At 42.7% G+C, this 27257-nt stretch overlaps 1 protein-coding gene across 5 annotated transcripts in view; it reads left to right on the top strand.

The window, feature by feature from the left end:
- Positions 1-26595, top strand: part of samd4a (sterile alpha motif domain containing 4A) — a 54028-nt gene extending 27433 nt beyond the window's left edge. For 4 of the 5 annotated variants that reach the window (XM_088371919.1, XM_088371921.1, XM_088371922.1 and 1 more), the window contains 10 exons: positions 4387-4674; positions 6646-6755; positions 6926-7012; positions 7111-7354; positions 7443-7528; positions 7822-7940; positions 8032-8236; positions 12371-12497; positions 18051-18134; positions 20757-26595. In XM_088371919.1, the coding sequence (XP_088228045.1) occupies positions 4387-4674; positions 6646-6755; positions 6926-7012; positions 7111-7354; positions 7443-7528; positions 7822-7940; positions 8032-8236; positions 12371-12497; positions 18051-18134; positions 20757-20785 (1379 nt within the window). In that variant the 3' untranslated portion in view covers positions 20786-26595. The remainder of the gene's footprint in view (positions 1-4386; positions 4675-6645; positions 6756-6925; positions 7013-7110; positions 7355-7442; positions 7529-7821; positions 7941-8031; positions 8237-12370; positions 12498-18050; positions 18135-20756) is intronic. The other variant, XM_088371920.1, reaches the window with a different exon arrangement.
- Positions 26596-27257: the final 662 nt, after the last annotated feature.

Genomic DNA, 27257 nt, shown 5'->3' with positions numbered 1-27257 from the left:
CATCCATCCATCCATCCATCCATCCATCCATCCATCCATCCATCCATCCATCCATCCATCCATCCATCCATCCATCCATCCATCCATCCATCCATCCATCCATCCATCCATCCATCCATCCATCCATCCATCCATCCATCCATCCATCCATCCATCCATCCATCCATCATTTATCAGGAGTCGGGTCGTAGGCGCATCGATTTAAGCAAGCCCAGACTTCCTGCTCCCCAGCCACTTTGTCCAGCTTTGCCCAGAGGAACCCAAGGTGTTCCTCTGCCAGCCAAGATACATAGTCTCTCCAGCATGTCCTGGGTCGTCCCTGGGGTCTCCTACCGGTGGAATCTGCCCGGAACACCTTATCAGAGCGCCATCTGGGAGGCATCCTAATCAGGTGCCAAAGCTACCTCATCTGGCTCCTCTCAACGTGGAGGAGTAGCAGCTATACTCAGAGTCCCTCATGGATAACCAGGCTTCTCACCCTATCGCTAAGGGAGAGCCCGGACACCTTGCGGAGGAAACTCATTTTGGCCGCTTGTATCCAGAATCTTGGTCTTTCACAACTCGTGACCATAGCTGATGGCAGGAATGTAGAATGACCGGTAAATCGAGAGCTTTTCCTTCAAGAGCCCATTTTCATTAGTCCTCATGTATTACATATATGCTCCCCTCATTCTGTGGCTGTTTTATCTTTACTGTTAGTACTTTCAACTTCAGACCATTGACTACTGTATTTGGCTCATTCAGCTGGCAACTTGCTTCTTTAGTCTAGCAGTGTGCGGGGTTTGCCAACTATTTTCATGAGTGGATGATCACTGGGCTTTGCAGCAATTTAAATTTTGAATTGCATTTCTGCAATGGAGCAGTCTTTCAAATTATAGTATATATAATACACATATTGTGTTTTACAACAATAGGCAACCATATTTATCTTTTCGTATGGAGTACTAACGTATGTAGTACTAATAGTAATTTTTTGGTCTTAAGCTAACCCAAGTCATCACGTGTTGTGTGGTGACGAGTGAAAAATTCTTGCATTTCTCTGTTGCGCATTTGTTGACAACACTGATACTTTCAGGTATGTAAGCAGTTACCAGTACAAAATCTAAGGAATTAAGGACCCTAACCCAGACAAATCAAGTCAAATTTATTTATACAATTTATATAGTTTTTAGTCACAAGAGTCTAAAAGGACTTCACATGCTCACCATTCACAACTTTTTTTTTAAGTGTTTAATTACCCAGAGAAACATGTTTTAGTAATATGGGAGGTAGCTGGAGTACCCAGAGCAAACCCCCGCAAGCTTGGGGAGAACATGCAAAAGTAAGGCTCAAGTGGTATAACAATAAAATTCAGAGGCGTTAATAATGTACGTCAACAAAGAAGTTTGAACGTAACCAATAGTAAATAATAATTGAAATTACAGTTTGAGAAACTGTAATTTCACTTAAGTGCAGAAAAAAAATTTAATGAATGAAAAATAAAACAAATACAAATAATCTCTGTATTTCAGGTTACACAAAATTTTTCTCTGTACCCAAGTTTAGTGTTGTGTCAATTGTTTGTGCCTTGAGTGAGTGTGCACATTGCATATAAAATTAGATGGATTGTTGAACCAAAACCTTTGTTCACTTGTTCCTGCACTGGAGAAAAAAAGAGGGAGCTAGCCTTGAATGTCAGGTACCCCTGACTTCAACCCTGGAGGAGCAGACATACTGTGACTTTGAACTACAACCTGGAGCCTTGTACAGGAACGGTTAGCACCTCACACACCGATAACATCGATGCACTAGAGACGTCAGCGGACTAGAACGTTGGATTTGGCCTTCCACACAGTGATTTTTTTTTTCTAAATTACACGTAAATACGAACATGATTTTGTGCAAATTGTGGAACCGAAAATATTATGTTATCTGTATTATCAGAAAATTCCAAAATGGATGGATGGATGAAAAATCTAGAAAAATACAGATACAATACATGCACCTGAAATATTGCAACAAATGTTATTTGGAATGAAAAGAAATAATTAGATTAGTAGCCTTTTGCACTTTGTGTCCAAAAAATCCATACACTGAGCATGACAATTCTGCACCTAGGTTACATGAATGGCCGTTCTTTTGCAACACGTTTGGCTGTGATTTAACATGCCCAATCGCAAGTGAATTGCATCACAACACAGATGTTACGCTCAATCAAAATGCCGCTCCTACATAAACAACCAATCATAGGGGCCTTTTCAGAACTTTTTCAGTGGGGGTGGCCAGAGTGACACAATGTCTCATGAAAGGGTGGCCATGCACCTGTAACCTCAACTCGGAGGTAGAGAGTCAGCCAAACATTGAACAAAAAAAACCGTTGTTTTGTCCTACTATCCACATTTGGGGGTTCATATATTAAAATACATACACATGTATGCTATGTGCAGCTCAGTAGTGTCAACTAGGCAAGCCCCTCCTTTTGTTGAGAGTTGGTACGTAACGGGTCAGTCATAGCGGTTGTTATTAAAAATTGTTAACAACAACACCACGCGGGGTCGTTATATCGACTTAATATTCCAGTGGTAAATAATGATACAATGTTTTTGTGCTGTACTAATTGCGTTGGGTTTTCTATACGGGAGCGTGTAATTGTGTCACGAGTTTAGTTTTGTTTGATTTTTACTTGCTAGGTAGAGACCACATTACCATTTGTGATTTAAGTCAAACCATGATGGAAGATAACTAGACTGGGTGTGTGATATCAAAGAACACAGTGAGAAGGCTGGCCTTTTGAAACTAAGCATAACTATGGTCTGAGCAGGATATTTTCAGACAAGAATGCAAGGGCTCTTTTTTTCTTGCTGGGACATGTAAGAAACAGCTGAGGGTTTATAAATAAAGACATATTTAAAACTCTGCTGGCAGCACCAAGAAATATCATCTTATATTTTTGACTGCCTGTAGCCTTAGACCTACACATACAATCTCAGGGTTTTCACACTGATGAACTGCACCGGATTGAATAAAAACATTTGAAAAATATTATTGCCGACGCAGAGGAATTGTGTGCAATTTCTATCATATGCCACATCGACAATGATCAATGTGTGAGCCATCTGTTTGCGCAACCATTCTTAGGAGTTTTTATTCTCTGGTACTAAATGAGTAAAAGTAAGCAAGTCGTAAACTCCGGCAGTTATGATCATTCTTTCTAGAATATTATTTTGCTGTCACATCGTCATGTGTGCTATTGATGGGACCATCCATTTGACCCCGGCTCATAGTTTGAGCTCCAGCCCAAGCCACAGCGGAGCATGCCATACATCCCTTCCCTTGTAAGGCATCCTTTGTGGGGGACTGTATTTAGGGTAAATGGCTAATATTTAGGGACTGGAACATGTAATGTTAGCTGGGCACCTATTTTAAACAGGGCCCATGAAGTATACTATACATAGCGCCGACAGTCAGAAGACCACATATAAGATGGGCGAAGAGGCAGGAGTGTTGGAAGCAGCTTACCCCGTCAGAACAGCGACAGATATCAATGCTTTGACGTTCCACCGATTCATCCAGGTTATATGCCATCACAGCCTGGGGAAAACATTCTTGAGGTGCTCCTCTTGAGATACTTGATCAAATAGATAATATAATTATTGGAATTTATATATTTTTTGAAAATAAAAAAATGGAGCGAAGCCTCTATTAAAACTTCAAGTAGGGCATAAAATCTGTTTTCTCTCATTATATTCACAATATTTCTAAATAAATACATAGAAAAACATGTAATTGTCCAGTAGTAGTAGTTTAAGACGTTTGTGAGCCCAGCTGAGTGCTGAACATACGATATGAAGTGAGTCTACAACAAATGTTTTGTTTTGGTCTGTTTAATCAATGCTACTGTTGAAATTGGCATTGTGACATAAAGGCCTTGATCAGTGTGTGTTGAACTGACACTCCACACGCAAACTTAGAAAGGCAGGACAGCTGTCAAAAAAGTCCCACAAAACCATACACATGTATCATTGAACAAAAATTTACAACAAGCTTACCTCACTTATAATGTCTTGACATTTTTGCAAGTGGTTGGCGACCAGTCTTGTGTGTACCTTGCCTCCAGCTCATATTCAGCAGGGGCTGCCTCAAGCTTACGTTCAAGCATAATGAAGACAAGTGGTATAGAAATTGACTTGGTGTGTAATATTTGAATTGACTCAGCAAATGTTGATCTTCATTAGCTTTGTGGGACATTCATTAAATGGGTGGGGCTTGTGTTAGGCAATCGGGCGTTTGTGTTGAAGTACTATGAGTGAACTGCACAAACAATAGAAGTACTACATAGTGTTGTTTTGTTTTAGCGACCATTTCCTTGAACACAGGAATAAACCTTACCTGTCTTATGTCTCACAGTCCTAACCAGTGGAAGTGGCAACCAGCCACACAGTCCTCTGAAGCGCTCAGTGTCTCTAACTCCACCAATGAGTGGCCCAAACAACCATCCTATGGGTCCTGTCTGGCTGTCCCAGGAAGATCTGCGTAGTAGTAGAGGCCCAGCCCCCGATCACGCACCCCTCTCCCCTCAAAGCAGCATTGCTTCCTCAGGCAGCGGAGGAAGTGAACATCTGGAAGAGGCCAGTTTGGGAGGAGGTTTAAGTCTACATCGCAGTTGCTTCCATGAGGAGGGCAGTGGCATGAGGGGTGAGTCGGAAGGGTTTTATTTTCTGTCAACCAAAAGTAAACATTTTGAATTGTATTGTGGAAGGCGCTGAAATGTACATTATGAAGAAGGCGCCCTTAAAACTCAGGCCACGTACCTATCGACAGGTGCACGAGTCTCCTAGGAAAGTTAGGACAGATTTACGCTTCATTGTGATGCAATTTCTTCTGTCCACAAATTGCTATTCAGTATACATCATGGTATCATAAATAGAAAAACACACACGGAATTAGACATCATCAGATGGAAATCAGGTCTCTTCTAAATGTGGCTCAAAATGTAATGTGTATAGGATATCTGCCAAAATAAGTGCAGCGTAAACACACAACTTGGCTATAATGTAGCACATTCATGCAAACTTGATGTCATTCAAATATACCAATTGGGGATGTCTACTGTCAGCCAAATAATAACACTGAAAGATGGTCTAAATATGTTACATGTGTAGGTAAGCAAAATTATTGCCAACACTGAATTAATATAGAAGTTATTCACATTGAATTAATGGGGTGAAATCCATGTTAACTACTATAATTAGTAATTGGAAATGTTGGCCTTTATGACTTGACTACAGGTAAGTCAATTGGCTCTCTTCCACATGGGTTTAAAATGCAGCAAATTGGGAATCCTACACTATTATATATCAGCTTTTTGTTGACTGGCATTTGTTCGCTTGGAAACTACACAAGGGTTCCGTCAAGCAGAGAAGAGGTGGGGCCCCTCCTTCTCTGATAGAAAAAAAAAAAGAAATCGTTAGTGAATCTGGTGGCTGGTGGTTCTGTTAGTTGGGCTGTGTATTTTGGTTTGACAATTTATTAGCTGAAAAAAAATAAGTCCGTCCATTGATGGAGTATGTCAATGTCCTCGCTCCGCATTCTCCACGGCTGCTCCATTTTGGTTCGGTCTCAGCAGGTATTGAAAGCGGGCTTATTTTCCTACATTGTGTTTATTTCACCACAGTGTGTGTCTGTGCTTGTGTTGCGAATGTGTGTGCCATAGTAATAAAGTGTTGATAGCTGGTTGTGTTGTGGAGTTCCAGATGAGTACAGAATTGCAATGATTTTTTTTCTTCTATTGTTCTCAAATCTTGACTAAACAAACACATATGCAGGACGCTGTGTTTATGATGAAGTACATCGCAGAATCTGATTGGATTGCTGCAAGGGGATTTGAGATAAGAGTTCAAATTTTTTAACTTGAGCAAATGAATGAACGATGCTTCCTTGTTGAGGAAGTCTGGGCACGTCCAACCAGGAGGAGGCCCTGGGGAAGATTGGGACATGCTGAGATTGCAATGTCTCTCGGCTGATCAGGAAATACTGAGAATGACAAAATGGCTGGAAGAGGGAATCCTGTGCTTCCCCTTCCTTGGCCGTCTCCAACTCCCACCCACAGCCTAACTTCAAAGAAGCCAAATAGGATGGATGGAATGATGGGGAATTTAAGATATATCGTAACACATTCAGACATTACCAACTAGTGGCAAATTATCCAATTTCACTCAGTTTGTCCCAAAATTTGATTAATTAGTTACAAATATATCTTTGATCACCTATCTATGCTGGCGACCAGCAGAAGTAGATGATACACTAAACCTGTATATCCAACATTCATACAACTGAGACTGTTATGGTAAATTTGTGACTACATTATGACAAGATCATTTTTTCTGAATTTATTTTCTTTCTTTTTATTATTATTATTATTATTGTTTGGCAATCTGCCATGAGATTTTTCAATGGCGCCTTGGCTCAATAAGGATTGTTCCAGTCTGAAATAAAAATCAGCACTATAACTTTGTATATGTTAAAAAAAAAAAGGTGAATCTTAGATGCCAAGATTTTCATACAAACACACAAATATAAATATCAAGTTTTAATAAGACTTGCTTTAGTCTTGTATTACTTTACCATTTACCCTAAAATGCTGGCATGTGTGTTTGTGCACTACAGATGTTCCTGCATGGCTGAAGAGTCTCCGTCTTCATAAGTATGCAGCGCTGTTTTCTACCATGACCTATGATGAAATGATGTCACTGACTGAAGAACAACTGGAGGCACAGGTACACACTGACTTTTGGTTGTGGACTGTAGGTCCTTGAGTCAAACTCTACCTTTAACGTATGCACTTTGTTTTGTTTTTGTTTGTTTAACCTTTACGTATTCTTGACGCCTATTCGGAAGGTTCATATGTCTTGATGCTTTGTTGTTCTCGTTATTGTTGTTTCTGCAGAAAGTCACCAAAGGAGCAAGACACAAGATTGTTATTAGCATTCAAAAGCTAAAAGAGAGACAAAACCTGCTGCGCAGCCTCGAAAAAGTCAGTTACCTATTTTGTGTGCGTGTATGTACATAATATCTTGTGAGTTGTACCTATTTCCATGCGTCTCTTTCCTTTGTGTCCCTTCCCACCGCCAGGATGTATTAGAGGGCAGTAATCTGCGTGTACCGCTGCAAGAACTTCATCAGATGATCATGACGCCTATCAAGGCTTTCACTAGTGGCGAGGAGACGTCCTTGCAGCGCCCTCTCCTGAATACGGAATCCAAAAGCTCTGCACCTGGATCACATCTCGCTGGAGGAGGTGGAGAGGCTGAGGGAAGCTCAAGTGTCATTGCAGAGGGGGATCTACCAAGCCAGTTCACTCGTGTCATGGGAAAAGGTGAGCCGAGGACACAGCTGGTCAGTTGAATTAATATTGAAAAATTATCATCAAGAAAAAAAATAATAATTTCCTATCTTGGTCTCAGTTTGCACTCAGCTTCTGGTGTCAAGGTCAGATGAGGACAACATCAGCTCCTACCTACAACTCATTGACAAGTGTCTTATCCATGAGGTACGCATTCCACTGCTAGTTCTATTCGTCCAACGTTTTAGTAAGTTAGCCAATTTGCCTAATCTAACTCGCAAAGCTTTCTTGAAGTACTAGCAATTCTCAAAATTACTATAATAGACCAGTAGAATTGGAGGAGAAACTGAAATACCATGTCGTGGTAAAGTTCAGCAGAAATGCTTTTGGTCAATGACAGCATTCAAGTGATCTGTCAGTTGTTTTGAATGATGCACTTTCTGTTTCAACACCCTAGTCATCCACTCTACTGAACTCTGTTCTCTTCCCTTGACCATCAGTCCTTTGGTGAAACTCAAAAGAAGAGGCTGTTGTCATGGAAACAGCAGGTCCAGAGGCTGTTCAGATCCATTCCGAGAAAAACGCTCCTTGACATTGCAGGTTACAGAACGCAGAGGAGGTATATATACACTATGTTGCTTGCGTTCTGCATTGCACCCCGTACATAAGTCAAGGAACTAAACGAGTTGGCATGTTTTGTCCTGTGGCAGTCGTGGATTCGGTCAGTCCAACTCCCTCCCTACCACAAGCTGTGTTGGGGGCAGTGTTATGGCACGGAGAAGCCTTCGGCAGTTCCAGATGCCCTCGAGGAGCTTACCAGGTGCAAGGCTAGGCCTGCTAAGCAGTAGTGGCCTGCTGGGACCCACGCCTCGCAGTAGCAGCAGCACACCCACGGGCCCCAAGCAGGGGAGACAGGTGAGTCACACGACAGGATTCTATTTTTTGGCCCAAATTTAGACTCCCCTCCCGACAGTCGTAGGTCGGGCCCCGATTCCAGTAATGCCTCCAAAGATAATCTTACCAGATAATCATGCCACGGTGGTGTTTTCAGGCTGCTCCCCGCTGCTTGGAAGAACATGCGACCTCGAATTAGGGATATTCAACATGTTGGATTTTTCAGGGGGCCGACTTCACACCATGTATGGTGTTCCCCCGAGCACAAACAACCATTTTAGCCGGTTGACGGCGACATGCAGACAATCGGTAAATGAGGTGACGAGGTGGCATGGAAGCGCAGTGGGGAATCCAAAATCAAAACAGTTATGGGGCCATAGAAAGTTTTTATTTTTTATAACCCCTTTTTTCTATTAAAAAATCGAAACAAAATCTGTCCGCCATTTGTTCACTCTTAAGTCACAATTTATCTTGGGAGGTTTTGCAAGATTTGACGTGACGTCTGACGTGATTATTCATGAAGGAAATTGTGTGTGATGTGTTGCTCCTGCCGTATATGTTCAAAACTGTGATTTTTATCGTATTTTTAGTTGTGTGTGTGTCTGTGTGTGTGTGTGTGCGCGCGCGTGTGTGTGTGTATATAGTATACATACACACACATACACACACACACATTCCATAGTGCAAAAATAAGACAACGGAATGGGGTGTAGTGTTGGCGTCAGACAAATGAAATGAGGTGGATGGAACTTTAGGGAAGTCACCCCGCATACCATAAAGCTTGCGTCAGTGCTGAAACAGGAGGAGCTATAAAGCTGCTTCAGGCTCGTCCTGGCACTCTTTGGTCGGGGCTGACCCATTTCAGTGGAAACCGCGGTCTCTCCATCTCTCACACATACTCATCCCCAACAATGGGAGGAAATACCTCAGTTCCTTTTCCCCATACCTCCTTGTGTGTCTGTATTGTAGAACTGTGCAGAGGAAACTAGGGAGAGATATGTGAGGCGTACTAGTTTGGCAGAGGTGTTTGTAAGGGAGGGGCAAAGACACAACAGAGAGAGAGGGAGGGAGGGAGAGAGAGAGAGAGAATTTACGTTTGAATATGAGAGAAATAAAGAGCGCGAGAAGCAGTGAGAACAGAGCATAGGCATTTCCTGTTTTTCCTTGGCCCGCGGCACTGGAGGTCCATGAGTGGGGTTGTAGAGAGAGCAAGGGGGGGGTTAGTGTTGGAGGTTATAATAGGCAGGTTACAGTGAGAGATTTCTGTGATCACAGAACCATCAAACGTTTCATTGTATATAGTCAACAATGTTGCAAGAAACGTGCTCAGGAAAAAAAAAGACACAAATTAACTGACACAAATTTGAGATGACACAAACATGAAGCTACCAGGAACCCATTATCCATCAGTTCTACCATTTTGCAGAACTTCAATAACTGATAAGATGAGAGTGACTCTTGACGGACCAGCCAGACCCGTGACTGGATCATTAACAGCTACAGAGCTCCACCTCAAATCAGACACCAGCAAGGTGTCGTTACGTAAAATGAGTTGGTTGGACCTTTTCGAGTTAAAGGTGGACTTAAAATTAACTCTAAAATTAAAACTTAATTAAAATGAACCAACTGTCATTCCATCCCCTGCTCAAAGTACTCCACTTAGTAGATCGTCGGTAAAGTCCTTTAAGATGATAGAATGAAGATGTGGCCCCTTCTTCACCTGACGTAAACTCTATTGAGAATTTGTAGCCTCTTTCTAAATGTGAGATTTATGCTGGAGGAAAACGGTACACCTTTGTGAACAATGTCTGGGAGGTTGTTCCTGCACAGAAAGTTAATACTCATCAGATCAAGAAGTTAACAGACTCCATGGATGGAAGTCCTGTAACTTATTAAAAAGCAGGGTGGCTATATTGGTCTCTGTTCTTTTATTTATTTATCTATTTTTTTTGAGTTTGTAATCTCACTTTTAACAAGTGAAAATAAGCAAGTGAGATGCAGAAATTTCTATTTTTACTTTAGTTGCATAATAAATCTGCACACTATTTCCCCTAATAATTGTGTACGCAGACATTTTCCCAAGAAAGCCAGAATCTCACTTTTACTCTTTTAAGTATTCAAGTTTGGGGTTCATTAACATTTTGGTTGACAGAGAACACTAAAGTTGTTCAAAAATTCAATTAATTTTTGCCATTCAATGTCTTTACTGCTTATCCCAGCAAAGGTCGCAAGGTGGCTTTTTTAGCTGACTTCGGGCAAGCAGCAAGGTACACCCTCCAACCACAGGATGTATGTTAAATTTACAATTTAGCATAAATAGTCACTTTACCAAATTTTGCCATCCATCCCCTGTTCTTTGTCACCAACCTGGGCACCCTTCCGTCCTTATTCATAGAATAATCATCCCCGTCTGTCCTCGTCCTTGAAAAGGGCTTCCGAACCCGGTCCCTCTATCATCAGTCTGGGAAAAAAACGTCCAACGGATGAGAAAATTTCATTAAAATGGTGGAGTGCATTTATCTTTACCATATGGCGGTGGTAGACGTTGACTTTTTTGTGTATGCGGGTGCGTGCGCGTGCGCGTGTGCGTGTGTGTGCGTGCGTGCGTGCGTGCGTGCGTGCGCGCGCGCACGTTACGGTCCATGATCTTTTTGTTGCCGTTTAATCGTTTTGTGTGTTGATGGGGTCCTGCTCCTACCTGATTGGTGCCCCATGTCTCTGACTCAGCTAACCAATCAGTGGTCGTCACTGTCTTTCAATTACCGTATTTGCCGGTGTATTGGTCGACCTTTTTTGATCCAAAATCGACCGAAAAAAATCGACCTCGACTTATACCCCGAGTCATAAAATTTAACTTTGTATTCATCGCTTCAAATGTGATGGTAACCAAGGCTGTTTCTCATGCATGTCATTGTGCGTTGCACTTAGAAAATTTGAACCGGGCGGCGTGCGCGAGTGCGCGGCCCGCTGGAAGTCGAATGAGGCTCCGCGATCTCCTCCGCGGTGCTTATAAACAGCCGATCCGCTCGGCAGGGGCTATTTTCGGCCACTTGGCGCGTGCGCACGGCCTCCCGGATGTGCCGGGCGGGTGCGCGAGCTCGCCGGCCGCTGGAAGTCGAATGAGGCTCCGCGATCTCCTCCGCGGTGCTTATAAACAGCCGATCCGCTCGGCGGGGGCTATTTTCGGCCACTTGGCGCGTGAGCATGGCCTCCCGGATGTGCCGGGCGGCGTGCGCGAGTGCGCTGGCCGCTGGAAGTCGAATGAGGCTCCGCGATCTCCTCCGCGGTGCTTATAAAGTGCCGATCCGCTCGGCTTGGAGCTATTTCCGGCCTCTCGTTGGTGCCGGGCGGCGTGCGCGAGCTCGCCGGCCGCTGGAAGTCGAATGAGGCTCCGCGATCTCCTCCGCGGTGCTTATAAACAGCCGATCCGCTCGGCTGGAGTTATTTCCGGCCACTGCGCATGCGCACGGCCTCCCGGAATTTGAACACATTTCGTCAATAAATTTTGCATATTTCTGATTGAATTTTGAAGTTTAATATAATGCAACAATTGAGCTCGACTTATACAAAGGATATATCATAAAATCGTAAATTTCCGTCGAATATTAGGGGGTCGACTTATACACCGAGTTGACCTATACACCGGCAAATACGGTAATAAACCTAAGCAGCATAATTTCTGGACTCTGAGAAGTACCCATAGAATTTATTAACTTTTACATGTAAAAAATAATATTGCATTTTTAAGATGTCATAATAGTCTGCATAGTAACTGTCCCAATAGTCAGCAAAGTTCCCAAAACCTCTGTTTGAATATTTTTGCAAAAGAGCAACTAGTAACCAATCTAGCAACGTTTGGTGATGACGTGGAGACTTTTGGAGGCTCCGGTAGTCCCTCATCCAGGGCAGTAGATGTTCAACCTTTTGTGTCCAAACTATGCTTGGGTGAATAATCCATTGTCTAGTTTTATCAGTCCCCAAAGACCCAACTATTTGTATTTGTAAGAGGTTAACTATTGCTATTATCTTTGATAGCAAGTGAGTATGTGTATGGCTCGATGCATATCCGGCTGATATCTAAAGATGTTGACTGTTTTTTATCCCCCCACTTCATCAAGTTGATTGGTCTTGCTTGCATATTTTTTTTCCCTTCAGGGTCTGTGGTTTGCTAATCCTGGAGGCAGCAACAGTATGCCGAGTCGAACTCACAGCTCCGTGCAACGGACCCGCTCCCTGCCTGTTCATACAACTCCGCAAACTATGGTCATGTTCCAACAAGCTGGTAGGAACCTTTGAAAAAAATCTCACACATACTCATATGTTCTTTGTGTAGGACACAAATTTTGTCTTTGCAATTAGGGCAACTTGCAGCTTGTCATTAGAAACATATAACTAATGTATTATTTCATAATTGGACACTGCCGATTTATTTGCATAAGTCTAAAATTTCAAGTCACGTCAGGAACCGCAACAGTCTTAAGTTCTTACCTCCCCAAAATGTTTTCTTTCACCAAAGACCAAATACCATGCTGACATGAATCCTAAACATTTATGCAAAACTGCTCACTTCGAATATCATCTAAGTAGCTGATGAAAATAATCAACACTGGATTGCTGCATTGAAAACACTGCAAACACACTGAAAACACAGAACCATTCCAAACACTGAAAACATATAACTTTTGTTGTCGCTTGCTTATTTAGAATTGAATGTGCCTACATAAAACAACAAAACACTATATTCAATTAATGTGACAACACATAGTCCTTATATCGCTGGGTTTGTATCACTACGTGACCAGCTCTGGTTGTGGCAGGGGTATTGTGGATGTTGACCTCCATCGGGTCATTGAGGGTCACTCCCTGTGCCCGCCTGAGGTGCCTGCGATTTCTCCTTATGACTCCTCCCGAGAGCAACTGCACCACGTAGGACCTCCCATCCACCGGTTTCAGCACCCGGCCCAATCTCTAGACAGTGTGAGGTGGGAGTGGCTGTATCCTCACACAGTTTTAAGTATGTCCAAGTCTTTAGCTGCTCTGTTGTAGTATGCACTCTGACACTGCTCTTTGTTCTTTAGATTCCAACTTATCTGCTCCACTTGTGGTTTCAGCAGGCTTTCTTTTGTTAGTAGCAGTGTCTGGGTTCTGCGAATGAGTAGGCTCTGTGCTGGGCTGCTTTCCAGGCCCTGTGACTGTGTGTTGCGGTGGTCTAGAAGAGCCAGATAAGGATCCCTATCGGCTGCTTTGGCTTTGATAAGATGTTGTTTGGTTGTCTTAACAGCTGATTCAGCCTTGCCGTTGCTCTGTCGATAGCCTGGTAATGAGGTCATATGCCGGAAACCCCACCGTTCACTGAATTTTTTTAAAGTCCTGGGATGCATATTGTGGCCCATTGTCTGAGACCACCGTATCTGTAATGCCTTGGCGCGCAAAGTGACCTTTAAGTTTCTTTATCACCGTGGTCGACTTTGTATCCGGCAAGTAGTCAAGTTCCCAAAGGTTTGAGAAATATTCCACAGTGATGAGATAGTCTCTGCCGTCCAGAACAAAAAGACCGTGCCCACCTTAGCTTAGGGCCTGTGCGGAACATCATGTGACATCAATGTTCCTTTCTGCTATTTATTGTCCATTGACCTACAGATTTCACATTTGGCAACATATTGCTTGACCTGATCATTCATGCCCTGCCAGAAGACGCATTCTTTGGCTCTCTGTAGGCATCCTTCAACACCCAGATGAGATGAGTGCAATAGCCCAGTGTGCCTTCTGCATGAGCGCTGCGCCCAACCTACTGTCTGAGGCGTCGCACTCTACTGACAGCTCCTCATCCGGATTGTAATATTTCAGCACTAGAGTATTCATTATTGTCTCTTTAAGTTTGAGGAATGCCTCCGCGTGCTCTGTTGTCCATTTCCAATCCTCGTCTTTGTGCGTCAGGTCCCTCAGTACTTTGCATTGGTCTGAGAGATGAGGGCAAAACTTTGTGAGGTAATTGACCATACCGAGAAGCCTCTGCACTCCTTTCACATCTGTCGGCGCTGGCATCTGCTCCACTGCACGCACTTTTTCCGGATCCGCTTTGAGTCCCTCTGCCGACAAGCGGTGTTCAATGTATGTAGTCTCCTTCTGTCCCAATCTGAATTTTTCCACGTTTAGTTTTATGTTCTTTTCCCTGCATCTGTCAAGAAACTGCTTCAGTTTGTCATCATGGTCCCGTTTTGCTTCCTCCTGTGTCTCCCCTTGTCCTGTGATCAGGATGTCATCCGCAACAATGTACAGACCGGGCACATTGTCCAAGGCCTGTGTGAGCTTTCGCTGAAATATATCCAGGGCTGGACTTATGCCCATCAGCATCCTCAGCCATCTGTAACGTCCAAAGGGAGTGGCAAATGTTAAATAGCGGGACTCCTCCTCCAGCTGTACATGCCAAAATCCACTCTTGACGTCACACACTGTGAACACTTTGGCTCTCAACAAGTCGGCTAAGATGTCCTCAGTGGTTGGAAGTGGGAAGTGGCTGCGCTTCAATGCTCTGTTTAATAGTTTAGGATCAATACAGACTCTTGGCTTGCCATTCTGTTTCTGTACCACCACCATAGCACTGATCCAGTCTGTGCTGCAGTCAACAGGGGTGATTATTCCTCTGCGTTGCAGGTCTTTGAGCTCCTCCAACGGTTTCATCAGTGCAACAGGGACCCGTTGCTTTGGCAGCTTTACAGGCTTCACGTTGCTATCTCCATTTTATATTTTCCTTCCAGACATCCATCTCCAGTGAACACGTCGGCATAACTTGTTTTAATTTGTTCCATCGTCCACTGTTCTGTTGCGATTTTCCCTGTCGTGACTATCTCATCTGTAGCCATGATATTCTCATGGTGCACTTTGCCTCATTACCTCACTGGCACTCCTGCCCAGGAGTGGCACTGCACCCTCTGTATTTACCACTTGAAACTCCAAGCGATAGTTTGTGATTTCGTGGATTTCTAATTTAGATTTTACATTTCCCCAATGGCCTCACGTTACTTTTGTTGTACATAACTAGCACTGTGGTATAATGCTCCAGCTTAATGTCAGGGTTCAACAGGTTAATTGGAATAACGTCGCATGTAGCCCCACTGTCTATTTGAAAACTGACCAGGTCGTTCCCTAATAGCATGCCAGCAAAGAGAAACCGGGTGTTAGTCTTAGTTGTGTTTATCTCATCACAGTGTGCTCTTGCTGCTACCACATCCGTGACTGAGCCTGTCTCCACACTACGCTTATATGTGATACATCTTCAAATTCTTCGCTCACATCTTCTGTTGCTACGGCCCTCACGTTCTGCTTCCACGTTTGGTCCGTTCTAACCCTGCATTTCGCCGCAAAGTTGTTCTCTTTGCCACACTTGGCGCACTTTTTCCCAAATGTCGGGCGTTTAAATTTACTTTTCTCATGTGTTTTCCCACAGAATTTACAATCCAACGAGTTGTTGTCAACTTTCCTCTTGTACTGCGCTTCTTGAACATCGTGTACCTCCTCCCCGACGGACCTGTGATGGTTTTAACATTCTCCTTTGAGAGCTCCGCAGCTCTACACAGTTGCAAACGTGTCTAGAGCGAGGTTTCAGTCTCTCATCCCTGCGCTGTTGCCACCACACACAATCCGATCCCGAATGAGGGAGTCTCTCAACATCCCGAAGTTGCATGTTTTTGCCAACTGTCTCAATTCCGTGAGATAAGTGTCTATATTTTCGCCGATGCCCTGATTTCTAGTGAAGAAATGGTAGCGTTCCACAATCTCGTTCACGACAGGTTTACAGTGATCATCAAACTTTGTAATGATGTCCTCTAGTTTCCACGTATCCTTAGCCACGTCGCCCATCAGAGTATCCAAGAGCTCTCTGCCACCCTCGCCGACAAGATAACTGGACAGCCGTACCTTCTGTCTGTCATCAGCCTCCTCCATCACTAGAGCCACATAAAGTGCAAACTCGTTCCTCCAGTTCTTCCATGTCTTAGAGAGGTTGCTGGAATCCAAGCACAACGTTTGCGGCGTCCTCAGTCCCTCCATGTTGTCACTCGGTAGCCGTATGCTAGCGGCTAAGTTAGCATCCAGTAACAGTCTTCGCCCGGAAAAATCACTTGCAAGCTCAGACGGAGTCCTCCTCCGCTGCCAACATGTTTAATGTATGGTGTTTTCAGAAACAAGGCACACACTCTGGTCTCAATTCAACCCAACGTGGTTGTAACTTTTATTTCCGTCTCCTGGTACACTTAGCCCAACCCTGTAACCGGAAGTGTCCGCTCTTAAAACGTTCCCCGTTCCCTCAACAGTTCCCAGTTGACTAACAATAGATCATATTGTTACAACATGTACCACAGCAGCACTCGACGGAAAGTTGGGACTTCTTCCACAGTTTCTCAACTGCCAGCATGTCAGAGGGTGTGAGTGGAGAACGTATGTGGGAGAGGAAAAAAACGAGGCAGGGAAGGGAAAGCGTGAGAGTCCCACAATGGGGCTCTTTGTGCAGTGAGGACAACTCTCTGGCCCACTTTCCTGCCTTCTCTCTCTCCCACCTGACCCACTCTCTTTCTTGACTGTCTCGTCTATCCCTCGTTCCCAAGTCTGCAGAGTCATGCACTCTCGGGCAGACTAGGCCAGTTTAAAAGTCCACCCCCTTCTCTCGTTATATGAACGTATTGTATTGTAGTCCCAAGTGGTTGGAAAGACCCACATCAATTGAGGTGCGATATTGAAAAAGGGTGGAATGTGTATGTCCCGTTTTGTTCACAGGGTTAGGGGAGTGAGACTCGAGTTGTTTTGGAGAGTGGCTGGTCATTGAAGCCTATAAATAGTCTCCTGTGGATGACTGCCTAACTCAGCTTTTCTCTCGGACCGCAAAGGATTTTCACTGCCCTGTCTCTATTGAAGACTCAGCTAAAGACTGAATAGCTAGAAGGGGTTGCTTGGTTGCATAGCCCAAATATAGGCCCAACTGGAAAATCTTCACCTCCAACCAAACTCTTTCTCTCAAATATTCTTCACCCAGTTCAAGACCTGGCAGTCAACAGAAACTCTTACCTGGGTTATATGTCCTGTCATTCATTCAGTTTGTTTATTTATTAAATAGTGTAGTTTAAAAAATAGTAATTAGACTGACTTTTGGACATAAGAGGTTTCTACCTGACAGTGACTACATGCCTTCCGTTCTACTATGGACAACTTTTTGTTACGCCCTCTACTGCCACGTTTTATTACAGCCTATTGCATTTGTCTTCTGCAACGTCTTCTGTGTCATTTTTTATTTTTATTTTTGACAGTTTAAAAACCTGGCCAGGCAACAAAAGCAATCATGGTCTGATAGTGTTTGTCAATCCCCCACCTGGTCATGTCCATCCTGTGTTTTTTCCCCACAGTGGCCTGCAACGTAATTGCCATGTGCCTGCTGGAAACAATATGAGATATTCCTCCATTTATGTTAACACAAGCTTACCGTAATTCATGTTTTCCTTTTTTAAATCACAGTTTATTGACATGGTGGTTCATGGTAGAGGTCACCCACCCCGTGCACACACTCGTATCAAATATCCATTCTTATACCATATGATATAAAGACAATTTAGTCTTTGTTTTTACCTTGAATTAGTCCTATTCATATGAATTATTTACGTTTGACTAAAACAGGAACTACACCATTATTTGACATCTGTACCATGTGGCATTCAAATATGACGTGACTTGACTTGTATCACATTCATTGTTTTATCTGTAGTTGGAAACTACCGTATTCATCTTGTTTATTATTTAATCATTGTGTGTCTTTTTTTTTTTCTTTTTTTTTTTTCTATGTGTACAGATCTTCAGTTGCCAGTTACGGAGCCGGACATCAACAATCGCCTTGAATCTTTATGTCTCAGTATGACAGAGCATGCATTGGGAGGTAATACATATTTAACTGTTATGCCATTTGTTAATGGAATTTGTGTTTGAAAATGCATACAAACACACACTTTATTTTAAAACTCTTGTTGTATCCTTTGAGCACCCATGTCTTTGACCTTTTCCTCTCAACTGTGTTTGGTACTCACAGAATCAAATGTCCCTTTAACTCCTTTGAAATATGCTCATTTATTCTATAACAAATGTACTTAATGTTTTTTCAAAGTCAATTTGCCATGGTTCATTACAGTAACATAGTCATTGTTGTCTTTGGGGTCATTAGTACCGGTAATCTCTAGATTCTGAAGCGCTGTATCCTGTTAATTAGCCTTGACTGACATCTCACCCTGTATCTCACTGAGCAGCAAGGGTTTGCGCATGGCCGTAATGTTGACTTTTGTCAGAGTTGGTTCAAGGTGGCAAATAGTCACCAAGCCAATCGTTTTAATAGTCATCAAACAGTTTTTGTTTCTGTAAACACTCACTGAGATACGGGCTTAGGAGGCGGTTTTAACCCACTTCAACTCATCTGCTTTTTACTAGCAGAAAGGCACAGGGTGTGACACTGCTCACTCGGGAGACTTTCCATTACAGTGACTGCGCATCTGACTGGGTCCCATGTGCTAGATCTCCATTTGTGCCACAGATCTTTTTTTAGTTTTATTTTAATACCATGGGCGTGTTCAAAAACCACTGCCTTGATGACACACCGAGATTCTGACACTAAAATGCAATATATTCTCATGAGAACTCAGTTGCATGTCAATGTCAGCCTGTAAAACAAATCGTATTTGTTAATAATTTGTTAAAAAGCCGCTGCCACTGCAGGTTGATGTTCGTTCAACTTCCTGATAATCTTCTTGCCGTATAGTTCTAAACTGTTTGGTTATGTAGTAAAGATTGAAACGATTGTGTGCGTGCGCGTGTGTGTTTGCATGGTTGTGCATAATGTACAACAAATTTTGGCCAGGGTTACAGTTATTGCCACCCCCACTTAACTTAACTGAGGTGAAGACAGTAGGGCCTCAGTGCTCCACACTGAATTTTGGACAAGTGCTGCTTTGTGTATGGGTGTATGTGTCAGCAGTCGGGAAGGCACAGAATAGCATCGAGCAATAGAGCGTAAGACCTTGCTTAAAAAGGAGACTCTTTAACTATCTTCGACAGTCATGGCCAAAAGTATTTACTTTACATATTGTGTATATTTTCTGAATTCCAAAAGACTTTGGTTCGTCAGTGAAACACAAAATTCCAAAAGCTGTATTGCATTTGTGTTTGTGTTGAAAACAAGAAATAAATGTATTGCAGCCACAGAAGTTACCTGAAAGACGCTGATGCTGCATTTTATACTACATAGTACCATATGTTCGTGTCGACCGCAGGACCCCAGTTTGACAGAAACGTAGCACACCGTGGGATTTTAGCCATTTTTCTTTACCGTAGGCAAGTCTTACGAAATGTTCTCATAGTTCAACACAATATCAGTGACTGGACATCGGGACGAGGTGCTGCTGGAGTGCCAGACACCAAAAATGTTGCGCTGCGGCTCGACTCCCGGTCTCCCGCGCATAACACTAACATTTCCTCGTTCTGATGGAGTTTCTCGGGCGTAGGTGCAAGCATTTGGGTAATAAACTTTGAGTAAGCACTATTTCTAATTTCAAGTGATTCTACTTATTTTCAGAAATTGCCTTTGCCATACTTGACTGTTGTCTATTAGTCATTTTGCTGCTTTCTCATCCAAACTTGGCAGACAGTGAGGGGGCTCGGGCCCTCACTGTTATGGTTGGGGAATAACACATCTGTCAAAATACTGATAGAGGCTTTCAGAGAAAAACAACAGTTTGACAGCTGTTGCCTCTAGGGCTGCTTAGGAAAATGTTACCAAGCTACGCAGTTCCATAGAAATAAAGCCTGCATAAATGCCCTTTCAAACGCAGTTGACGACTGTCCAATCAAATCAAATTCACGTTATTTATCTGCTTGCAGACAAAGCTCCGGGCACAGTTTCAACACGACACAACCAATCATGTGATTCATGCCATGATTACAACAGTTAATAGAAAAGATTCAAACAGGCACTATGTCAGAAGCTCCGTGGTGTGAATGCCTGTTGTAACTTGTCAGTGCCTTTCAAGGTGCATCTACTATACGATATTTCTCCCCTTCTACAGTCATGAGCAATTGTCATCTATGGGTGAATATTTTGAGGAATGAGATGCAGTACATATATTGCAGTGCATACTATAGTGTCACTTTCCAACCTCCAAGTTTCTCCACTTGGTATTTAATGGCTGTTTTCTCAGGATCTTCAATATTCATATCTATGTTGTATTATCAACACTGCATTGACTGGCTTAATTAAGAATTGGTTGGAATTGGAGCGAAAGGGCCTAACACTTCTGAGTGTCTTTTAATCACAAACCCCAATTCCGATGAAATTGAGACGTTTAAAGCGTAAATTAAAAACAGAATACAATTATTTGAAAATTTTGTTCAACCTGTCAATTGAATACACTACAAATTTAAACTATGGAATATTCAAACTGAAACATTTGAACATTTTACTTATTTTTGGTGCAAATATTCTCAAATGGTATTTTTTTCTCCTTTTCATCTTCAGATGGTGCCGATCGCACATCGACAATATGAAACAAGAACCTGGATGAGAGCAGCGGAACCGTGTGCTGGGTAGCTTCAGAAGGCCCTCTCACAACAAGTCACCCTGAGGTCATCTGCCCTCCAGTGCCCTCTCCCGTAGCCAAAGTAGAGCTCAACCAAGGGACTGGGAGGCATCCGAGAAACACAAGCCAACACATTGGCTGCGTCGATGGGGTGGGGGGAGGGACACACTTCCTGCCATGACCATCTCAGTCATGTGGGGAGAGGAAAGTATCAAACATGGGCTGAACAGTGTGTGACCAGAGCCACTTCAGGAGATCATGTCAGGAGCAGTGCGCCATCAGCAGAGGCAGAGATACTGGGCTGGGGGACCGGGGTCCAATGAAGTCCCCCACACCCTCTTTTACAATCCCCATGTGTCAACCAAGAGTGCTAGTGGCATTTTCCACATCTGTGTCAGTACCTCGGACCCCCAAAAACGAGACAAGCAGATGGATGGCAAGCATTTGGGAAAGGCCTGTTGCTCAATTTTGAGCAGCAAACAAAACAGATTGTCTATCACATGTCTCTATTGTTTACATATCGATGCTACTTTCAAAGGGTACGCAAACAAAAAAGGAATCGGGTATGGATGTTGGACTATCCTGTAGAAAGCCTTGGCTTTCTGCCAGCTTTACATCCCCCACAAGTAGCCATCACGCTAGTTTACAAGCAGCATGCTCATTGTTTATAAAAATGTGCCAATAGAGAGAGAGCGGGAGAGGGAGAGAGCGAGAGAAAGTAAAAATATGAAACAGGGACGTTGGGGAAAGGTGCCGAAGGTTGAAGGAACGGAGCCGGGAAAGTGAGGAGGGATCCTGAAAGGGATGCGGATGGTTGAAGGAACAAGACATCAGAGGCGGGACCTTTGGTGTCCTTAAAATGACAGAGGGAGATGGATGTCATGTCCAATCACGTCATCAGTTTGTCCTGCAAGCGAAAGAGGGAGTGAGCACTCTGTTGCGTATTGTTTATCTGTAGCTTGTACTGTATTAACTCTGAATTCAGAGTGTTTGTGAGGGGGAGGCCTTAAAAAATGCGGGCTTTCATCGTATAAATGGGAGCTTAATAAAAGCTGTATTACCAGTGGAATTTTTATGCATTTATATATAGATATATAGATTTTTTTTTTTTCCTTTTAAGACCTTTGTTAAACAGGGGTGATTTGAGCTGCATATTGCAACTACGTATATGTCTTCCTTGGAGGAAAGTGAGGAGAGTAAGGAAATGGGCAGGCTTCACACTAATCAGTCCATGAAGGGTTGCTGCCCAGAGACTGTCTGACTGGAGATAGTGCCACCTACTGGCCAGAAGAGACGGCACACGTGTTGAGGCTCCCAAGAGGCCAAAGATCGTTCGTTGATGGGACAACTATTAGCGGGGAATTCTATCTTTAACTATAGCGTCCTTTGAATATAGGCTGACAAGGATTTTATTTTCTTATTTAGTTTTGAAAACCAAGTGATTGTGTCTGGGATTCAGACTATATTCTGTTAAGTTTTATATTGAAATGTGGTTAGGAAACACTAACAAGGTGATCTAATGGCACACCTTTTATTTTGTTAGTTGTATAATAGCACAGTACTGCCTTTGTTCCCTGCACTTGATCTGATAACATGTTACACTAACATCAAAATCGACACGACTCAAGCACCACTGCGCTCATTTCGAGTCTGAACAAAGCAATCTTACTCCTCAGTTGTCAGTGTTGTCGTTTGATAACCTGTCGCATCCATTTAGGCGTCGGGTCATGTCCGTCAACTGTGTGCCAAATTTGAACACGCAGTTCAAGGACCAAGCCAACTTTTTGCATGCATGGGTCACTTCATATTTTGTTCTGTTTATTTACTTGATGTCATGCCATTGGACAACATCGCTTCAAACCTTTGTGTGGGTTTTTTTGCTGGCGTTCCTTCATAATGCGCATCATAGCCTCAAATACTATGCTGTGAAAAACTGGAGTGGCTGCATCTTCACGATGAGCATGAACACATTTAAAGTACAGCATATTTGTCATCGGGGGTGCATTGTTTTCTTTCAAGAGACTAAACACTTGGGTGTGGTGCCTTATTGTGCCTGCTGTGAGGCCACATGTATACCAAGTCTGTCGCCGTGGACATACGTGCACTATAGTCAACGTGTGCCATGATGTTGCACTTGTTTCAGTGTTAGGGGCTCTTCTGCATTACGAGCCCTTTGTTTCTTCAACTAGAAGCTTCCACCAAGGCACCAATGTGACATTGTTTATGTGCAGCTTGATCCCAGTGTCCTTTGCCTTATGAATCAGTACTTGGGGAAGATACTCGTATTTATTCTGTTCTTTTTCTCTTCATTATTGTTGCAGAGGTCATACTTTTACTCAGTTAGGTATATTATTATTTAAAGTACCAAATGTATTAACAAGTTATGGCTGGTAACCATACAGACATCTCAGATATTAACAGGTTTTTTTTTTTAATTGATGTTTTTATGTAGCTTTGTATTCATGTTTGCATCCTTCAGTCAAATACCAAGATTTTTTTTTTTCATGTGAAGCAGTGTCCATACATCATCGTTCAGTCACACACGAGCCAGAGGAGAGGACAAGGAAGAGGAGCTCATCCGGAAAGTATTCACAAGGCTTCACTTTTGATAGATTTTTTTTTATATTACAGTCTTACGGTGGAGCACTGGTTAGCACGTCCACCTCACAGTTAGGAAGGTGCGGGTTCGATTCCACCTCCAGCCCTCCCTGTGTGGAGTTTGCATGTTCTCCCCGTGCCCGCTTGGGTTTTCTCCGGGCACTCCGGTTTCCTCCCTCATCCCAAAAACATGCATAGTAGGCTGATTGAGCACTCCATATTTCCCACAGGTGTGAGTGCGGATAGCTTTTTGTCTCTGTATGCCCTGGCAACCAGTTCAGGGTGTCCCCCGCCTACTTCCCGATGACTGCTGGGATAGGCTCCAGCACGCCAGCTTCTCCTGTGGGGACAAGCGGTATAGAAAATGAATGGATGGATTACAGTCTTAATCCTCAAAATGCTACACCCAACATCCCATAATGACAACAACAAAAAAGCATAAGGCATTGTTATCACATAAGGCTGGCTGGGTCATTTGAGGACAATCACTCATCTCTGACCTGAACTATATTCATTCATCGATAATAGAGGCCACGTTGCTCATTCTGTTCCGCTACCCAGCTCTGTACATGTCTCAGAGATCTACTGACAGTTCTTTGACAACAGCTTTGGTTTGTGCTCCGATATACACCGTCAACTGCGGAATTTCCAAACAATCAATTGATGATTTCTTAGTATTTTCATTCTGGGGTGTTGTGTGTAGAGTTTTCAGGAAAAAAATTTGATCAAATCATTTGCAGAGGCTGAATCCTAACAATATGTGTAAAAATTGAAGTACTGTGAATATTTTCCGGAAGAACTGCAAATACTATGTATGTACAGTATTTGTTCAATTTTTTTAGGTTGGATCTCCAGCGATATTTGAGGTTTCCTCTTGGAGGCAACCATATCTCTTATTTGACCTGCCTTTAAAAAAACAGCAAAAAACAGTTGATACACAATGGATTTGTTGGGAGTATACGTTTTCCATTGTCCAATGATCTTCATTTGGACTATCACCAAATGGTTTTATGTAAAATGTGAATTTGTCACTGAAAGTCCCTTGAAGTGTAGCACATCTTAGAAAATATCATGATGGGTTCAGATTCGGAATATAGAAAATATTTTTAATCCTGCTTTGTTAAATTCTCCAATTCCAACCGTAAGGTTGTTTCAGTGTCCCACACGCTAGAGGAAAAAAAGGCCATCGAAGAGTACGCTGTAGATAAAGGGACTTGTCACTAGTGTAGGCTCCCCCGCAGCACAAACATTTGTGTGAAGGTTTGCAATTTGAACATGGCTGAGATTGGGCGATGGATCTTTAAACCAAATTCCCACTTTCTCGTTGTGTGTGGGCTGCAATTGGTGCAGTTAGTGTTATTCCAAAAGTATTTGTGTACTTTCAAAGTCATATATGTAATATGCTGTTTTGTATTGTGGGATTTGTTTTAGTTTCTGCATTTTAGATGAAATACTCCATTTTATTTTTGTGGTGTCTTTTTTTCCTTTTTTGTAAATTGAACAACGTCTAATGTGTAACAAATTTCTACCGCTTGACTGTGCTCCTTTATTGCATTTATAATTTCATTTTCATCAAAGAGCCGATGTCCTGTATTGACTGCAGGCTTGCGTATATATTTGCCTAAAAGAGTTTTGTTGTATATTGTAAAAAAGAAAAGACTTACACAAAAGGACAACATTTGTGGGATGTGCAGAAAAAGACAAATGAGTAATTTATCATCTAAAACCTGCATGCAGAAGGCTGAGAGTCATATTTAGAATAACAAATGGCAGTGCCTTTTTTTTGTGTACTCTGAGACATTTACCCCCAATGTCCCTAATGTAATAATCTTGGTTTTGTTTTTTGTTTTTTAATCAACTTTTAAAAAAGTGATTTCTTTTGGGAGGAAACCAGTGGATGCTGTGCTGGGCCGTGTTCACACTGCAGATCCATTTATTTCTCAAAGTCTTTGTATGTGTCATGCTTTATGCTGCCATGTAGACTTGACTTGTGCAGGCATGTTTTTAATTGATAAGGCGGGATACACGTGGCTCTTCTGACTTAGAGCTATGTTTTATTTTTTAAAATATATTTGTATCGTTTTTAATCAACATTCTATCAAGGCATGAGAAGGAACACTTTGACTTTTGATTGGCCCAATTCTAGGAGTAAATCCACGAGATGAATACTAATTGAAACTTCGCTGTGTGAACTCAACCAGTCAGTCACCTTCACTTGGAGTCGCCGTGTTAAAACCACTGATTTATATATGAATGGACTAAAAATGCCGCTTACTAGCAGTAGCGAGAAGTGAAGCCGCCGGCGGCCATCTTGCGTTGTCACCCGCTGAGTGCACCTTGTACACGTTGTTTTCTGTCATAACGCAGTGTGTGGTGTACGGTTGCACAAATATGTCTTGAAAGAGCGCGACATGCTGCTTTCACTGGTAAAAATGCAATTATTAGATTTCTCATAGAAAGTGTAGCTCTGAGTTCTACTTGAAGATTAGTCTGCATCGTGCTGTAAGAATCCTCAACAATAAAACGAAGTCAAACCCCATTGGAAAAAAATCAATGAGGAATATAATCCCAATCCATGTAAATCACGATTCATGATATTCAGATAATATACTATTGATGGTTGATGCAAACGAAAGGCTCGCATTACTTCATTCAGGGATCCTAAGGTAAAACGCACCTATAATCAGTCTTTTCAGAGGAAAAAGTAACATGTCAGTACCAGTGGCAATGTAAGATATCTGCCCTCTGGCTTAAGCCACAAGGGGCCAATTGTTAGTCCATTCATTTATGTCAATGGTTATGACCGCCTGTCAAGTCAAGTCAAGTTTATTTGTATAGCCCTAAATCACAAACAGTCTCAAAGGGCTTCACATAGACAAAAATTGACAATTATTCTCAAAGCATCCCTTGATCTTAAGCTCCCAAACTTAAGTCCACTTCCTGTTTTCTGTAGGTACTTCCTTGAAGTTCAGAATTCTTTTGGTCTGTACAATATATGTACTTGTGTGTGTTTACACGTGCGTATATATGTGTGCGTGCGTGTGCGTGTGCGTGAGAGAGAATTTGTATGTCTGTGTGTGGATGCATTCAAGTGCTTTTATTGTCTTGCTGTAATTTGTTGAGACATACCAGAATGCTGTGATTTGGCATGCCCTGTTATCCATAAAAAAGTTAAAAGACTTCACGTTTGTCTGTGTGGTTCTGTTGTTCTCAAACCAGCCATGTATAGCATGGCGTTTAAAAAGACGACATTGTCAAAAATCTATTTTGTTCAGAAATTTTCATACACGAGATTTAATACTGTATATTTGCAGTGGCATACCGACTTCCACTATTGTTAAGGGTTGTTGGAAATAACTGACCATAAACATGTCACTAATGAGGGGGTCAGAGGAATAATACATGATTAAAGTGGAGACTTTAAGGTATATCTTTAGAACGTTTTCCCCAAAATCAGCTTTTCAAAGATGTTTCATCATTGCTGCGGCGACCTGGGAGGTGCGCACCTGTCTGTGGGTGCATGTGACCACAAGGGGTCACTGCAGGTGTACGACGTGAACGCGCAGCACGCAGTGGAGCTTCTCAGAGCGCCTCAACAGCTGAGCGCAATCTTTCCTGATTGGGAGCACGCACCCACCAGGGTTCATAAGCAGCAAACAGCACAATCCACTTGTCCAGTGAACAGCAGCAACACAGCAGTGGCAGCGAACCACACTGACCTCCACGGAGAAAGGAAAAAACTCATGGGAAGAGGAGACCAAAGGGACTACCGTTTTTTCAGCTTGATTGTTTAGCTCAATAAAAACCCGAACAAAGAGTGAAATCCCAGTCTGGTCAAGTCC

This window comes from Syngnathus floridae, chromosome 3 (assembly GCF_059516105.1).
Source record: "Syngnathus floridae isolate MCC-2025c chromosome 3, RoL_Sflo_1.0, whole genome shotgun sequence".
NCBI lineage: Eukaryota > Metazoa > Chordata > Actinopteri > Syngnathiformes > Syngnathidae > Syngnathus > Syngnathus floridae.
Note: the sequence above shows the minus strand (reverse complement) of the source record. Positions and strands in the feature narration are given on the sequence as shown.